At 50.5% G+C, this 17,577-nt stretch overlaps 1 protein-coding gene across 2 annotated transcripts in view; it reads right to left on the bottom strand.

Moving 5' to 3' along the window:
- Positions 1-17,577, bottom strand: part of SH2D3C (SH2 domain containing 3C) — a 40,411-nt gene that overhangs the window by 16,108 nt on the left and 6,726 nt on the right. Inside the window, exons 1-2 of one of the 2 annotated variants that reach the window (XM_038745583.1) lie at positions 16,035-16,105; positions 3,031-3,070 (exon numbers count right to left, since the gene is read on the bottom strand). In XM_038745583.1, the coding sequence (XP_038601511.1) occupies positions 3,031-3,070; positions 16,035-16,078 (84 nt within the window). In that variant the 5' untranslated portion in view covers positions 16,079-16,105. Of the gene's footprint in view, positions 1-3,030; positions 3,071-16,034; positions 16,106-17,577 lie in introns of those variants that run through there. The other variant, XM_038745582.1, reaches the window with a different exon arrangement.

Below are 17,577 nucleotides of genomic sequence, written 5' to 3' on the forward strand. Positions count from 1 at the left end.
GGTGGGGCTGCCTGGGTAGGTTTAGGGAGGCAGGGGGATGGTCTAGGTGACCCTCTCCCAATCCAGCAGTTTAGAATTTTCCTCCCGCTGGGCTGGAGCAGAAGCGATGAAGATTCATAAGTAGAGAAAGTCTGGGAGCCTGGACTCCTGAGATTTCTCCTTCCTTATTCCCCTCACACCTAACAGGGCTTCCGGTAAAACTTCTCCCTCATCTGCGTTGCCAAACCTTGGTTTTGCTGGTTATGTGTGACAGCTGATGGCCTCTGCTAAGGTGGCCCGAGAAGGGTTGGGTTCAATCCTGGCTCTGCCGCTTGCCTGCTGTCTGACCTCGACTTCTTGGGGCCTCAGTTTCCTCACCTGTAAAATGGGGATTCAATACCCGGCCTCCCTCCCCATAAGACAGTGAGCACCAGGTGGGATGGGGGATGGTGTCTGATCTGATTGTACTGGATGTACCCCAGCTGTGCTTAGCACAGAGTAAGTGATTAACTAAAACCACAAACGTTATTATTAATAAAATTTAAAAATGATATTTTTATGGTATCTGTTAAACCTTCACTCTGTGCCAGGCACTGTACTAAGTGCTGAGGTAGACATAAGCTAACCAGGTGGGACACAGTCTATGCCCCACGTGAGGCTCACAGTCTTCAACCCCATTTTAAAGAGGAGGTAACTGAGGCCCAGAGAAGTAAAGTGACTTGCCCAAGGTCACACAAAAGGCAAGTGGCAGAGCCGGGATTAGAACCCATGTCCTTCTGACTCCCAGGCTGGTGTTCTACCCACTATGCCATACTATTTCTTCTTCATAAAAATAATCACAATGATTAATCAATCAAAAATGTTGAGTGCCTACACTGTACTAAATGCATGATTCCTGCCCTCAAAGGAGAGTATAATCTAGCAAGAAAGATGAACCAAAATAAATTAACAGATAGGAGGAAGTAACAGGGTATAAAGATTCATAAATGAGTGCTATGGAGGTTGTGAGTATGTAAGTGCTTAGGTGATACAAAAGTGCTGGAGTGACGGTTTCGGGGAGGGGAAGATGAGGGGTATAAAGTGGAGAAATTGGAAATGAATTAGGGAAAGCCTCATGGAGATGTGATTTCAGAAGGGCTTTGAAGATGGGGAGAGCCGTGTTCTTTCTGTTTGAAGTGAAGGCGAAAGGAGTTTCAGGCCCAGGGAAGGATGTGAGCAAGAGATTGGAGGAGAGAGAGATGGGGATGAGGTACAATGAGAAAGCTAGTGTGAAAGGGACAAAGGAGAGGGTGAGCTGAGGTGCAGGAGGAGAAGAGCAGTGTGGCCTAGTGGGTAAACCAAGGGTCTGAGAGTCAGAAGGACCTGGTTCTAATCCCAGCTCTGCCACTTGTCTTCTGTGTGTCCTCGGGCAAATCACTTCACTTCTCTGGGCCTCAGTTACCTCATCTGTCAAGTGGGGACTGTGAGCCCCACATGGGACATGGATTGTGTCCAACCTGATTTGCTTGGATCTACCCAGGTGTTTAGTTCTTGACACATATTAAGCACTTAGCAAATACGATTATTATTATTATTGTTATTATTAATAAGAGATAGGGTAACTAGAAGGGGAGAGCTGATTGAGAGCCATAAAGGCAATGGTCAGATGTTCCTGTTGGATGTGGAGAGGAATGGGGAGCCATTGCAGGTTTTGGAAGAGTGGAGAGGCGTGTGCAGAATGAGGTTTTAGGAAGATGATCTGGGCAGCAGAGGTGATGTGTGGCCTGGAAAGGGGAGAGACTGCAGGTAGGGAGTCCTTGAAGAGATCGTTGCGGTCGTCAAGTGCTTGCTTGAGCAGAGCAGACTGTGAGCAGAGCAGCCCATTTGGATGGAGAAGAAGGGACAGATTCTGGATACGTTGTGACAAGAGAACAGATGGAATCTGACAACAGACTGAAAATGGGAGTTGAGAGAGTGGGGGAGTCAAGGCTAACGTCAAGGTTGCGGGCTTGAGAGACGGGAAGGATGGTGGGGTCCTTAAATGGGACGGGCAGGTTAGTTGGAGGAGAGGATTTGGGAGGGGGAGATGAATTCATTTTGGGACATGGCAAGGATTCGGGTCTCCTGAGTCCTTTCCCCAGGTCCGACCCAGGAGAGCCGTGGCATCCTCTCTGAGCCCATCTGTATCCCAATCCACACCTTCTCGATCCTGCCTCGTCTCCCGGCCCCCACCAGGTCAGTCTCCTTTTCTCCTTTTCTCCTTTTCTCCTTTTTCCCTTTTCTCCTTTTCATTCCTCCATTTTCCTCTCTTCACACCAGGGGGCAGAGTGGAGTCAACAGATGCAAAAGTGATTGATTGATTTATGTCAGCATCTGTTCTCCCCTCTAGACTGTAAGCTTCTTGTGGGCAGGGAACCTGTCTACCAACTCTATTGTATTGCCCTCCCCCAAGAGCTTAGTGCGGTGCTCTGCACTCGGTAAAGCTCAATAAATACCATGGATTGACTGACCGATCGATTGCTTTGAGATTTCTGGAACGTAAGGGCTGGATGTAATAATAATAATCATGGCATTTATTAAGCGCTTACTATGTGCAAAGCACTGTTCTAAGCGCTGGGAAGGTTACAAGGTGATCAGGTTGTCCCACGTGGGGCTCACAGTCTTAATCCCCATTTTACAGATGAGGTAACTGAGGCACAGAGAAGTTAAGTGACTTGCCCAAAGTCACACAGCTGACAAGTGGCAGAGCTGGGATTTGAACCCATGACCTCTGACTCCAAAGCCCGTGATCTTTCCCCTGAGCCATACTGCTGGAGCCCCAGAGTCCAGGTTTGGGTCTTGTGCCACCTAGGAAACTAGGTGTTCTAGCTATATACCAGTCCTCCTTCCAAATGCCCCAGTTCCCCAAAACAACTACCTCAGTACCCCCAAGCTCCCCCAACAATTACCCCAGTACCCCCAGCCTCCTCAGAGTGCCCTTGTTCCCCTTCCCCCAGAGGCTCTCTGTCAAATTGGGTGACATTTCCTGTTCCCAGCCCCCTGACCCCCAGGATCTGGACAGAACTTACTTACCCTCACGTATTCACTGCCGGACTCCTGTCCATTGGGGACCCTAGAAGGAAAAAAAAAATTATGGTATTGTTAAGTGCTTACTATTTGCCAAGCACTGTTTTAAGTGCTGGTGTAGATACAAGTTAGTCAGGTTGGGCGCAGTCCCGCATAGGGCTCACACTCTTAATCTCCATTTTTCAGATGAGGTAACAAAGAAAAGGGAAGTGACTTTCCCGAGGTCACACAGCAGACATGTGGCAGAGCCAAGACTAGAACCCATCACCTTCTGACTGCTAGTCCCGTGCTTTATCCACTAAGTCACGGAGGAGAAGGATGAACAGCACTGAAAGGGCAGCTCTTTTCTTCCTTAGAACCAAGGGGCAGTTCTGCCCTCCAGCCCATCCTAACTTCCACCAGAGCCCTCAGGTCAGACCTACTCTCGGGTCAGGCCAGAGCCTTGAGAGGTCACCAAATCCATCCCCCTGCCTCCAGGCATGACTACTCCCAAGCCAATTTGGGTTTATTTATATTAATATCTGTTTCTCCCTCTAAACTGTAGGCTTGTTGTAGGCAGGGAATGCGTTATACTGTATTCTCCCAAACATTTAGTACCAGCTTGATTACTGTATCAGCCTCCTTGCTGACTTCCCTGACTCCTGTCTCTCCCCACTCCAGTCCACACTTCACTCTGCTGCCCAGATCATTTTTCTATAAATCCATTCAGATCTTGTTTCCCCACTCCTCAAGAAACTCCAGTGGTTGCCCATCCACATCAGCATCAAACAGAAACTCCTCACCATTGGCATTAGAGCACTCAATCATTTTGCCCCCTCCTACCTCACCTCACTACTCTTCTACTACAACCCAGCCCACACACTTTGCTCTTCCTGATGCTAACCTTCTCATTGTACTTCGATTTCATTCATTCAATCATATTTACTGAGCACTTACTGTGTGCAGAGCACTGTACTAACCGCTTAGCACTGTACTAGTTATCTTGCCACCCACCTTTCACTCACATCCTGCCTCTGGCCTGGAATTCCCTCCCTCCTCATATCTGACAGACAATGACTCTCCCACCTTCAAAGCCTTAATGAAGACGCATCTCCTCCAAGACACCTTCCCTGACTAAACCCTCTTTCCTCTTCTCCCACTCCTTCCTGCATCACCCTGACTTGCTCTCTTTATTCATCCCCCCTCCCAATCAATCAGTCAATCAATCATATTTATTGAGCGCTTACTGTGTGCAGAGCACTGTACTAAGCGCTTGGGAAGTACAAGTTGGCAACATATAGAAACAGTCCCTACCCAACAGTGGGCTCACAGTCTAAAAGCCCCACAACACTTATGTCCGTATCTGTAATTTATTTATTTAAATGTCTGTCTCCCCCTCTAGACTGTAAGCCCATTGTAGGCAAGGAATGTGTCTGTTTATTGTTATATTATACTCTCCCAAGTGTTTAGTACAGTGCTCTACACACAGTAAGTGATCAATAGATAAGACTGACTGACTGAATGAATGCAAGTGTTCTGCATATAGTAAGATCGATTGACTGTAAACTCACTGTGGGCAGGGAATGTGTCTCGTATTGTTGTGTTGTACTCTCCCAAGTACTTAGTAGAGTGCTCTGCACACAGTAAGCGCTCAAAAAATATGATTGATTGATTGATTGATGAAAGTCTCTCCAGGTCTTAAAGGAACCTCCACACTCGCCTTCAGACACCGATTCCAGAGTTTCCCAAACCTCGGTCAGAAAGCTCTTCCTTGGGTCTAACCTAAATCCCTCACACTACAGCACTTCCTCAGACATAGCCCCTTGGTGACAGGGAGTGAGATGTTTCCATCCTTGGCTAGCGGCGGCAGCAGCAGCAGCGGCAGAAGGCTAGGAGGGCCAGCTGGGTGGAACTTTCCCCGGGTGGAGTGTTGGGTCCTGGTTTCCGGCCATTCAGGCCCGGATATCCAGGCTCTTCTGGGAACAGGGAGTTCCCGGAGCCCTGGGATCACACAAGTGTTTCCTCTGGCTCTTCCTGCCCAGCTTCCCCAATCGCCCTGGCTTGGGGCAGGAGTGTGCAGGGAGCAGGACTCGGGAAGGACGGGGGAGGACACAGGGGAGAGGAGGGGAGCGGGATGGGGTCTGGAAGCGGGGCTGGACACAACGTCCATTCCGGTCTGGGGTCAGTTCTCGGGAAGCAGATCGGACCCCCTAGGCTCAGAGGCTTCACCTTAAACTCAAGGGCTGGGCCTGTTATTTAGTGTTATGTAATGGATAGGACACGAGCCTGGCACTCAGAAGTACCTGGTATTTATTTATTTTACTTCTACATATCTATTCTATTTATTTTATTTTGTTAATATGTTTTGTTTTGTTCTCTGTCTCCCCCTTCTAGACTGTGAGCCCACTGTTGGGTAGGGACCGTCTCTATGTGTTGCCAACTTGTACTTCCCAAGCACTTAGTACAGTGCTCTGCACACAGTTAGCGCTCAATAAATACAATTGATTGATTGATTGATTGATTGGTCCTAATCCCATCTCTGCCACTTGTCTGCTGTGTGACCCTGGGCAAGTCACTTCACTTCTCTGGGCCTCAGTTCCCTCATCTATAAAATGGGGATTAAGACTGTGAGCCCCATGTGGGACAGGAACTGTGTCCAACCTGATTAACTTGCATCTACCCCAGCGCTTAGAACATGTCTGGCATGTAATAAGTGCTTAACAAATTTAAAAAAAAGATGGATGAGGCACTTTTCCTCCCGTGTTAATGACCAAATCCATTACTAAATAATATCAGTTATTGAATCCTGGGGAAAATTGATTCTTTAATCAGTTGAATTAATAACTGAATTGGGTGGCTTTAATAATTCATATCATTAATTGGATTAATTACCATTAATAGTAGTCCATGACTTCCTCCAAAGAGCTTAAAGCACTTTCCTGATTTGACCTACTTCCTCTTACTGGCATGGGACTCAGTATTAACAATAATAATTGTGGGATTTGTTAAACGCTTATTACGTGCCCAGCACCAAGTGTTGGGGTAGATACAATAATAATAATAACAATGATGGCATTTATTAAGCGTTTTCTATTCGCAAAGCACTGTTCTAAGCACTGGGGAGGTTACAAGGTGATCGGGCTGTCCCACAGGGGGCTCACAGTCTTAATCCCCGTTTGACAGATGAGGTAACTGAGGCCCAGAGAAGTTAAGAAGTAACTTGACCAAAGTCACCCAGCTGACAATTGGTGGAGCCAGGGTTTGAACCCGTGGCCACTGACTCCAAAGCCCGGGCTCTTTCCACTGAGCCACGCTGCTTCTCTAAGTGGAAAGCACTTAAGTGAAGTCACGCCACCCATGCCTCCAATCAATCAATCAATCAATCAATCAATCGTATTTATTGAGCGCTTACTGTGTGCAGAGCACTGTACTAAGCGCTTGGGAAGTACAAGTCGGCAACACATAGAGACAGTCCAAGCCCCTGGCTCTGCTGGGAACAGAGTGGGATGCCTAGGGGCTCCGGGGGTTTTTGGATTTCCCGTATAGGGAAGACTGATGTCAGCTTTCTTCCGCCAAGCCTTCATCTACATAAGGGCCTTGGTGTTCCCTCTGTCCCCAGATCTGAAGTATTTTTTTGGGTGCTACAAATCGTCCCATTTCCCCAAGGAACAGAAAGTGTCCCCCCCACCGTCCCCAGCCCCTTCTTTACTGTGGTGTTGGGATTGCCCAATAAGCAAAGGTAGATCCTCCCTTCTCACTGGCCACAGGCCTTGTGACCAGAGCCAGGAGGCTGGAAATCTGCCCAACTCTGCGGTCAATGTGCTGTGTGACCTGGAACCCGTTTCCACCTTTCTCCTGGCTCCGGTTTTGCTCTCTATGCTATTGAGTCACCAGCTGCTCACAGAGAAGAGCAGCGGGGCCTTTTAGAAAAAGCATGGGCCTGAGGGTCAGAGGACCCGGATTCTAATCCTGGGGCCGCCATTTGTCTACTGTGTGTCCTTCGGCAAGACTATTCACTTCTCTGTGCTTCAGTTTCCTCGTTTTGTAAAATGGGGGTTCAGTAGATGTCCTCCCTCTCACTTAGACTGTGAACCCCATGAGGAACAAGGGCTGTGTCAACTCTGATGATCTTGAGAAGCAGCGTGGCTTGGTGGAAAGAGCACAGGCTTTGGAGTCAGAGGTCATGGGTTCAAATCCTGGCTTCGCCAACCGTCAGCTGTGTGACTTTGGGCAAGTCACTTAACTTCTCTGGGCCTCAGTTACCTCATCTGTCAAATATGGATGAAGACTGTGAGCCTCCCGTGGGACAACCTGATCACCTTGTAACCTCCCCAGCGCTTAGAACAGTGCTTTGCAAATAGTAAGCGCTTAATAAATGCCATCATCATCATCATTATTATTATTATTTACAGAACTCAAGAGAGAAGCAGCATGGCCTAGTGGTTAAATCATGGGCCTGGCATTCAGAAAGACCTGGGTTTTAATCACGGCTTTGCCGCTTGTCTGCCTGTGACCTTTAGGCAAGTCACCGCACTTCTCTGGGCCTCGGTTCCCTCATCTGTGAAATGGGGATTAAGACCTGTGGGACCGAGGCTGTGTCCAACCCAATTTGCTTGTATCCACACCCCCAACAGCATTTAGTACAGTGCCTGGCACATAGTAAGTGCTTAACAAATGCCATAATCATTTATTATGATTATCAAGAAGACCAGATTCCCCCTTGCCACCCATCCCTCACTCTCACCCCAGAATTGCAGGACAGAGGACCGACCTTCTAGGTAATCCTTTAGGCTATAAACTCCTTGCGGTCAGGGAACGTGTCTACCAGTTCTGTTTTACTGTACCCACCCACATGCCTAGTACAGTGCTCTGCACACAGTAAGCACTCAATAAATATGAATGATCGATTGATTGACCAGCCGAAAATGGTACAGTCCAGTAGAAATCTGGCCAAGTGGCTATTGTGGGCGAGGCAGTCATCTTGCTTTGGTCGGGGAGTGTCCACGACTGAAGAGGGATCTGGCCCAGACCCGAGGGAGGCTTCCTCTCAGCTGGCACTGGTCTCATAGTCTAACTCAGAGAAGCACTTTAGTATTTAATATTTAAACAAAATCCCTTAATGTTTAAACACTTGTCTTCTCCCACGGGGTGGGGAGCGTGGGGGAAAATCAACATGGAAATTTACTCGGGGAAGGGGAAGGAACACTAGACACAAGGAATCGCCACCTTTTGGAGTTCCCAATTTTTGGGAGGGATGGGGGATATCCGGTGCTCCTTTCCCCCTGAACACCAGGCCCCACCTCGCCTCAGGTTGCCCCTGGTAGCTTTTTTTGTTTTCTAATGGCATTTGTTAAGCACTTACTGTGTACATGGCACTGTACTAAGTACTAAATCCTAAGCTAATCAGGTTGGACACAGTCCATGTTCCACATGGAGCTCGTTGTCATAACCCCCACTTTACAGATGAGTTAACTGGGAAGTGACTTGCCCAAGGTCACACAGCAGACAAGTGGCAGAGCTGGGATTAGAACCCACAACCTCTGACTCTTAGGCCCGTGCTCTGATGATCGCTGTGGAGACTACATCTTCTCCAGTGACATTTGGACAGAAGGAGGGCATCCACGGGAAGATAATAATAATTGTGGTATTTGTTAAGTGCTTACTACGTGCCTAGCGCTGTATTAAGTACTGGGTAAGATACAGGATGATCAGGTCAGACACAGTCCCTGTCCTGGGGCCTACAGTCATTCATTTAATTGTATTTATTGAGCGCTTACTGTGTAAGCACTTGGGAAGTCCAAGTTGGCAACATATAGTGATGGTCCCTACCCAACAATGGGCTCACAGTCTAGAAGGGGGAGACAGGCAACAAAACAAAACATGTGGACAGGTGTCAAGTCGTCAGAACAAATAGAATTAAAGCTAAATGCACATCATTAACAAAGTAAATAGAATAGTAAATATGTACACGTAAAATAAATAGAGTGATAAATCTGTACAAACATCTGAATCCCCATTTTCCAGATGAGGGAACTGAGGCCCAGATAAGTAAAGTGACTTACCCGAGGTCACACAGCAGACAAGTGGCAGAGCCGGGATTAGAACCCATGACCTTCTGACTCAAATTATTAAAGTTAAATTATTATTATTATGCCTCTCTTGAGAGCTCAGAGCCCCTAAGAACAGATGGGCTGCGGGGTGGAGCCAGACCTGCAGCTGTGTAGTTGTGTAGTTTTGTATTTGGCCCAGGCCCCCTTTTTCCTCTCCTTTTCCCCATCCCCCCCGCCCTACCTCCTTCCCCTCCCCAAAGCACCTGTTTGTACAGATTTATTACTCTATTTATTTTACTTGTACATACTTACTATTCTATTTATTTTGATAACGATGTGCATCTAGCTTCATTTCTATTTATTCTGATGACTTGACCCCTGTCCACACGTTTTGTTTTGTTGTCTGTCTCCCCCTTCTAGACTGTGAGCCCCTTGTTGGGTAGGGACCGTCTCTATATGTTGCCAACTTGTACTTCCCAAGCGCTTAGTACAGTGCTCTGCACACAGTAAGCGCTCAATAAATACAATTGAATGAATGAATGAATGAATGAGGAGCCTGTAGGATGGCACCTAGAACTGTTGTAGCCTTGTCCCTGGTGGTCTGGCCCAATCAGAGATTTTTGCAGGACTAAGAAGCAACGCCGTACAGTGGATAGAGCCCAGACCTGGGAATCAGAAGGTCATGAGTTCTAATCCCAGTTCCACCACTTGTCTGCTGTGTGATCTTGGGCAAATCATCATCATCATCATCAATCGTATTTATTGAGCGCTTACTATGTGCAGAGCACTGTACTAAGCGTTGGGGAAGTACAAATTGGCAACATATAGAGACAGTCCCTACCCAACAGTGGGCTCACAGTCTAAAAGGGGGAGACAGAGAACAAAACCAAACATACTAACAAAATAAAATAAATAGAATAGATATGTACAAATAAAATAAATAAATAAATAAGTAGAGTAAAAAATATGTACAAACATATATACATATATACAGGTGTTGTGGGGAAGGGAAGGAGGTAAGATGGGGGGATGGAGAGGGGGAGGAGGGGGAGAGGAAGGAAGGGGCTCAGTCTGGGAAGGCCTCCTGGAGGAGGTGAGCTCTCAGCAGGGCCTTGAAGGGAGGAAGAGAGCTAGCTTGGCGGATGGGCAGAGGGAGGGCATTCCAGGCCCGGGGGAGGATGTGGGCCGGGGGTCGATGGCGGGACAGGCGAGAGCGAGGTACGGTGAGGAGATAAGTGGTGGAAGAGCGGAGGGTGCGGGCTGGGCTGTAGAAGGAGAGAAGGGAGGTGAGGTAGGAGGGGGCGAGGTGATGGACAGCCTCTCTGTGCCTCACTCACCTCATCTGTAAAATGGGGATTTAGACTGTGAGCCCCATGTGGGACAGGGACCGTGTCCAACCTTGTTTGCTTGTATCCACCCCAGCGCTTAGGTGGCTGGCTCAGTGGAAAGAGCATGGGCTTTGGAGTCAGAGGCCATGGGTTCCAATCCCGGCTACGCCAATTGTCAGCTGTGTGACTTTGGGCAAGTCACTTTACTTCTCTGTGCCTCAGTTACCTCATCTGTAAAATGGGGATTAAGACTGTGAGCCCCCCGTGGGACAAACTGATTACCTGTAACCTCCCCAGCGTTTAGAACAGTGCTTTGCACGTAGTAAGCACTTAATAAATGCCTTTATCATTATTATTATTATTATTCACTGCCTGGCACTATACTAAGTATAGTAAGTGCTTAGCAAATATGACAGTGATTACGATTATGAGGATGAGGATGATGATTAGTTTTTAGACCATGAGCCCACTGTTGGGTAGGGACTGTCTCTATATGTTGCCAACTTGTACTTCCCAAGCGCTTAGTACAGTGCTCTGCACACAGTAAGCGCTCAATAAATACGATTGATGATGATGATTACTTATTATGAGAAGATGATTCCTTGTGATTGGGAAGGGGTGGAAACTGAGGCACAGAGAGAAAGATGTGAGCAGAATGGGGGGAATCTCATCCCACATGCCCACGGTGGATCCGGAAAGAGCACCCAGGAGCCGGGAATCCTCACACTGCTCCCAGCCCAGAGGAGCTCCTTTTTCCCTCTAAGGGAAGCTTGGGTGTGTCAAATGCAATGAAAAGGCCGATTTTTGAGCAGCACCCAGCTACAGGCCCTGCAGTAGATGAGAGGTGGTTTGGGGAAGACAAGGAGAATTGGGGCATCAGCCAAACCCACTCCCCGGGAGCCAGAGACAGCTGGGGGATGTGGAGAGGGGTCTGGTCTCAGAGGAAGGTGGGGTGGCAGTAATCCAGGACAGGATATCCAACATTATTTCTATGTTGGAGAGGTAGAAGAAGTGTAGCCTAGTGGAAAGAGCACTGTTTGGGAATCGAGAGACCTAGGTTCTAATCTTGCCCCTGCCGCTTGTCCCTGTAGGCTGTAAGCCTGTTTTTTTATCCTATTTGTTAAGCACTTACTATGTGTCAAATACCGTTCTAAGTGCTGGGGTAGATACAAGTTAATTAGTTGAACTCAGTCCTTGTCCCGCATGGGCTCAAAGTCTAAGTAGGAGGAAGAACAGGAGAACCGAAGCATAGAGAAGTTAAGTGACTTGCCCCAGGTCACACAGCAAGCAATTGGCGGGGTTAGGATTAGAACCCAGGTCCTCTGATTCCCAGGCCTGTGCTCTTTCCACTAGGCCAGCTCGTGGTGGGCAGGGAATGTGTCTACCAACTCTGTTGTATTATACTTTCCCAAGTATTTAGTTCAGTGCTCTGCACACAGTAAGTGTTCAATAAATAAGATTGATTGATTGATTGATGATTGATTGTTGTGTGCCCTGGGGCAAGTCACTTGACTTCTTTGTGCCTGAGTTTTCTCATCTTTAAAATGGGAATTCAATAGCTTTTCTCCTTCCTCCTTAGACTATAAGCCTCAAGTGGGGAAGGGCCAGTGTCTGATCTGGTGTCATTTGTTTCATGGTATTTGTTAATCAATCAATTAATCAATCAATTGTATTTATTGAGTGCTTACTGTGTGCAGAGCACTGTACTAAGCGCTTGGGAAGTACAAGTTGGGAACATATAGAGATAGTCCCTACCCAACAGTGGGCTCACAGTCTAAAAGGGGGAGACAGAGAACAAAACCAAACATACTAACAAAATAAAATAAATAGAATAGATATGTACAAGTAAAATAAATAAAAAATAAATAGAGTAATAAATATGTACAAACAAATATACATATATGCAGGTTAAGCACTTACTATGTGCCACATACTATGCTGTGGTGGGGTAAGTGCAGGATAATCAGGTGGGACACAGTCCATGTCCCATGTTCATTCATTCATTCATTCATTCAATCGTATTTATTGAGCACTTACTGTGTGCAGAGCACTTTACTAAGTGCTTGGGAAGTACAAGTCGACATGGAGCTCACAGTCTTAACCCCCATTTTACAGATGAGGTAACTGATACTTAGTTAATTTGAGTGACTTGCCCAATATCACCCAGCAGACAAGTGACAGAGCCGGGATTAGAATCCAGGTCCTTCTGATTCCCAGGTCTGTGCTTTTTCTACCAAACCACTCTGCTTCTCATTGTCATTGCATCTGCCATGGAGCCTAGCACAGTGTCTGGCGCATAAATATTCTAAAAATGCTACAATTATTGTTACTAATATTATCAACAGTAGGAAACTTGGAGAAAAAAGTTGATTCTCCCCCGTGGTTGGGACGGAAAACTCTTCTCTCTTGTCGCTGGATGGGGACCAGGAAAGTCAAACTTGGGAGAGGGCAGAGAAGGGATATTGTAGGGAGCTCTGTTCTCTGACCTTCCAAGGAATTCCAGCTCTATTGCTAATGTTCTGAGTGATCTTGGGCAAGTTCTAACCACTGTGGGCTTCAGATGCCTCCTTGGTATGTTGGATATAATAATGCTTCTATTTCTCCAAGTGTTTTCCCGTTCCTGATTTCATTCCATCTTCACTTCCCTATGAGGTGGGAAGATGCAGGTCCCAATTAATTTCTATCCTCACCTTACAGAATAATAGTAATAACAATAATAATAAAAAATTGCATATTTGTTAAGTGCTATCAAGCACAGTACTAAGGGCTTGGATAAATTCAAGATTACCAGGTCCCTCCCAGTCCAAGTCAGAGGGAGAACAGGTATTGAACCTTCATTTTGTAGCTGAGGGAACTGAGGCACACAGAAGTTAAGTGACTTTCCCAGGGTTACATAGCAGACGAGTGGCGGAGCCGGGATTAGAACACAGGTCCTCTGACTCCTAGGCTCGTGCTAAGCATAGCCTGCCATTCAGCAAACTTTGCCCTTCCCTATCTCCATCCATGGCAGGGTTTAGCACCTTAAGAAGAAAGGAGCTGTAGGCTTTTATAGCGTACCCCTCTGTTATTGCATCATTATTATTATTGCCCAGTCGCAGCCTGTCTTGCATCCTCCAAGGATCTCAAAGCACAGATCGGAACTGGAACCCTTGCAACATCTTTAAGAGGCAAGAAGGCAGCAGGAACAAATGTCATGAAGAGGAGGAAACCAGCATGGAGGGGGAAGTGTCCCGAACAGTTGCACAGTAAGCCAGGGCTGGGATTTGAACCCAACTGTCCTGATTCCCGATCCCACCCTCTGATTCTGCCCGACAGCTGCCTCTCCCCAGAGCCGGATGGGTGAGGGGGCGCAGGGGTAAGCAGGAAGAGGGGGAAGCTGGAGACCGACAGCTGAGAATCCTCCAGCCAGCAAGGCTTCCCTTCCCCCTCTGGTTCCCGCCGACCCCTGGTTCACAGGCAGAGTCCCCTTGTGGGGGAAGGGGGGCTGAGGGTCGTGAGAACCCTGGAGAAGGGGGTGGGGGTGGGAGCAGGCTGGGAAATTTGGAAAATTTGGAACTGGAGGGTGGCCTGCTTCCTGGCGATCGGTTCCAGGCTGCTGTATCTGGGGAATGAGGCCTAGCTGGGACCACACCGCGTGTCGAGCTGGGGGCTGGGAAGGGGTGCTGCTAGAAAGACCCCCATCCCCGCCACCTCCCGGGCACTGTCCCCAGCCCCTGATAATGGCCAGCGGATGCCCAGCTGCTGACATCACCTGGGAGCATGAGGATCTCGGTTCTAGGGCCAGGAGACTCGGAGGGCTGGGGGATATTCTTCAACTGGAGTCATGTTTGTGACTGCCACTTTTCCAGGGGGAAGAGAGGCCAGTGAATCCGGCTCTGAAAGCTGCCCTCAATGCCCACAGTGACAGAGGGGGCTGGAGTGGGGAGGTGCAGATGGATCCAGGACAACTGGATGTTGGTCACCCCCTTAGTATTCTGGGTGAGTTTGGGTGGGATTCCCCATCTTTGGACCTCAGGGCCTCTGTATGAAAGGCGCTCTCCCCTGCCCCACCTCCCGGAGTGGGAGAGGGTAGCCAGGAAGCTCAGTAGTTGGGGGAGAGGGTAGCCAGGAAGTACAGTGGTCAGGGGAAAGGAAGGGAGGAGTTAGAGGGGGCTGCTGCCTTCAAAACTCTGGGCTTGGGAACAATCCATCCATCAATCAATCACTGGTATTTATTGAGCCTCTGGGGGACAGAGTTTGAGGGTCTCAGAGCCAACTCTGGGGGCTGGGGATGGGGAGAGAGAGCCAGAGGATTTTTTCCTCTTGGGCTCACACTGATGCAGGAGGGTCCCCTGGGGGCCCAGTGTCCCTGGCCCGGAGCCCTGGGTTTCCCGTCCCCAGCCCGGTGACCTCAGCGGCCTGTTCCGCTGGGATGCAGGGAACCTCCCGCAGCCGCTGCCTAACTCCCCGACCTCCCTTCCTCCGGATCCAGGTGCAGCACTGGGCTAGCCTTCGGGACCCGAGCCGAGGAAGACACTCCCCACAGGGCTCCTCAGCCTATTCTGGGCATCACCCTCCCCCACCTCCCCCAGCTCCCCAAGATCCTCGAACTCTCCCAGCTCACCAGCTCTCTGAACTCCCCCAACTCCCTAAGCTCCCCAACTCCCTCAGATCCCTGAGCTCTCCCAACTCCCCCAAATTCCCCAGCTCCTCCAGCTCCCTGAATTCCTCCAGCTCCTCTGGCTCCCTGAGTTCTCCCCAATCCCTCCAGCTCCCTTAGATCCCCGACTTCCCCCCAATTCCCCACCTCCCTCAGATCCCTGAGCTCCCCCCAATTCCCCAGTTCCTTCAGATCCCCAAATTCCCCAGCTCCCTCAGATCCCTAAACTCCCCCCAATTCCCCAGCTCCCTCAGATCCTTGAGCTCCCTCCAATTCCCCAGCTCCCTCAGATCCCCCAATTCCCCAGCTCCCTCAGATCCCTGAGCTCCCCCCCAATTCTCTAGCTCTCTCAGATCCCCCAACCCCCCAGCTCCCTCAAATCCCTGAGCTCCCCGAACTCCTCCAGCTTCCCCAGCTCCCCCAAATCCCCCAGCTCCCGCAGATCTCCGAGCTCGCCCAGCTGGCCCAAGCGCCGAGGGACTGTCCCTGGCACCGGCCTTCAGGTTGGGGCCACCTGCGCTCCCCAGACTCCGGGCCAGGCCCCTGGGCGCGTTGCTGCAAACCACCAGTCACCAAGTCGCCCAGAACGCGTGTTGGGGGATGCTGGGGAATGGAATGAATGCCGATTTCATGGATTTGACGGTTTGGGTTCCTCCGAGGCGTCTGGGGGCCGCCCAACTGTTTATTCTCAATAGCCAGGCTGGAGAGTCGAAGGCAACAACTTGGCAGCAGGCTCCAAAGCCTCAGTGCCTGAGCTTTCCTGTCCTGATCCTTTTGGCGTCGTCTCCCCCACCCACATCCACATATCCCTCCGGGCCCCAGAGCCCTCCTGGCCCCTCCGAGGACCCCTGTCTGCGGGGTCTCAGCCCGGGCCCACCCCCCTCGACCCCCTCTTCCTACCAGGCTGGGCTGGGCCGATCCCCTTCTTTAGCCCCCTTCCCCAGCCTGGGTCCCTCTGGCCCCCACGAAGCAGCGTCCCTCTCTGGGGGGCGCCTGGGGGGCCCACGGACTCACCTGCCGGGGCCCAGGGTGTAGTATCTCCTGCCCACTTCGGTCATCTGGGAATCCTCCCGACTGGGGCCCGGGCAGAGAAGCTTTGCGTGCAGCCCCGGGCTGTGGCTCCCTAGTGACTGAACTTTAGGGGCTGGGCCGGCTCCCGGAATCCCTCCTCCCCCAGTCCTCTTCCCTCCCTCCCTTCCTTCCCCGGGCCCTCACTCCTCCTCCCGGTTCTCCTCCCGATCCTCCCTCATCACCTCGTCCTCCCCCCCGACCCTCCCTCCAGTCCCCCCATCACCCTCCCGCCCCCTCCTGTTCCTGCCTCCTTCCCACCCTCCATAATAATAATGATAATAACGATGGCATTTATTAAGCGCTTACTATGTGCAAAGCACTGTTCTAAGCGCTGGGGAGGGAGGCTCACAGTCTTAATCCCCATTTTACAGATGAGGCACAGAGAAGTGAAGTGACTTTCCCAAAGTCACAAAGCTGACAATTGGTGGAGCCGGGATTTGAACCCCTGACCTCTGACTCCAAAGCCCGTGCTCTTTCCACTGAGCCACGCTGCTTCTCCATATAATGACTGTGGTATTTGTTAAGTGCTTACTATGGTGCCAGGCACTGTGCTAAGCACTGGGGTGGATACAAATAAAACAGATTGGACACAGTCGCTGTCCCGCGTGGGGCTGACAGTCTCGCTGCCCATTTTATAGATGAGGGAACTGAGGCCCGGAGAAGTGAAGTGACTTGCCCGGGGTCACATAGCAGACCCTCCAATCCCCCTCCCCAGTCCTCCCACCGGTCCTCCACCCGTCCTCCCACCCTACTCTCCCTCCCGTCCCCCCATCCGTCCTCCCCCTAGTACTCCCTCCGTCCCCCAACCCGTCCTTCCCCTGACCCTCCCTCCAGTCCCTCCCCCCATCCTCCCATCCTCCGGGCTCTGTCCTGTCCCCATCAGTCCTTTCCCCGGCCTCCCCCCGGCCTCCCCTTTATCCCCCCACCAGTCCTCCCCCCTACGCTTCCTCCGGCCCCCGCCTCTCCTCCCCCCAGTCCTTTCCCTCGCCCCCTCACTTATCCTCCTCCCCATCCTCCCTCCATCCCCCCACTTATCCTCCTCCCCATCCTCCCTCAGTCCCCCCACTTGTCCTCCTCCCCGTCCCTCCCGTCCTCCCCTCATTCCTCCTCCGTCCGATCCTCCTCCCGGCCCCCGAGTCCTGTCCCTCCCGTCCGGTCCCGGAGGAGCGGCTCCCCCAGCTCCAGGAATGCCTGCCTCATTAACACGCTCTGGCCAGCTCGGGGCCTGGGAAAGAAAGCCAGGCCCGCCACTCGGCCGGCTCTGCGGGAAGGAGGCTCGTCCCCGCTGGGGTCAGGGGCCACCCGGGCTGGGGAGACACATTTCCCAGCCTCCTCGGAGCCTGCCAACCTCTGAGCTCATCCCACAAGATTTCAGGGGTCCTGGGGAAGCGGGGGCAGGGCAGCCAGCAAGGGGAAGGGAGGATGAGAACCAGAGGGGAAACCAAGGCACAGGGCTATGCGGCTGAGACTCTCGCAGCTAGATCAG

This window comes from Tachyglossus aculeatus, chromosome 4 (assembly GCF_015852505.1).
Source record: "Tachyglossus aculeatus isolate mTacAcu1 chromosome 4, mTacAcu1.pri, whole genome shotgun sequence".
Classification (NCBI taxonomy): domain Eukaryota; kingdom Metazoa; phylum Chordata; class Mammalia; order Monotremata; family Tachyglossidae; genus Tachyglossus; species Tachyglossus aculeatus.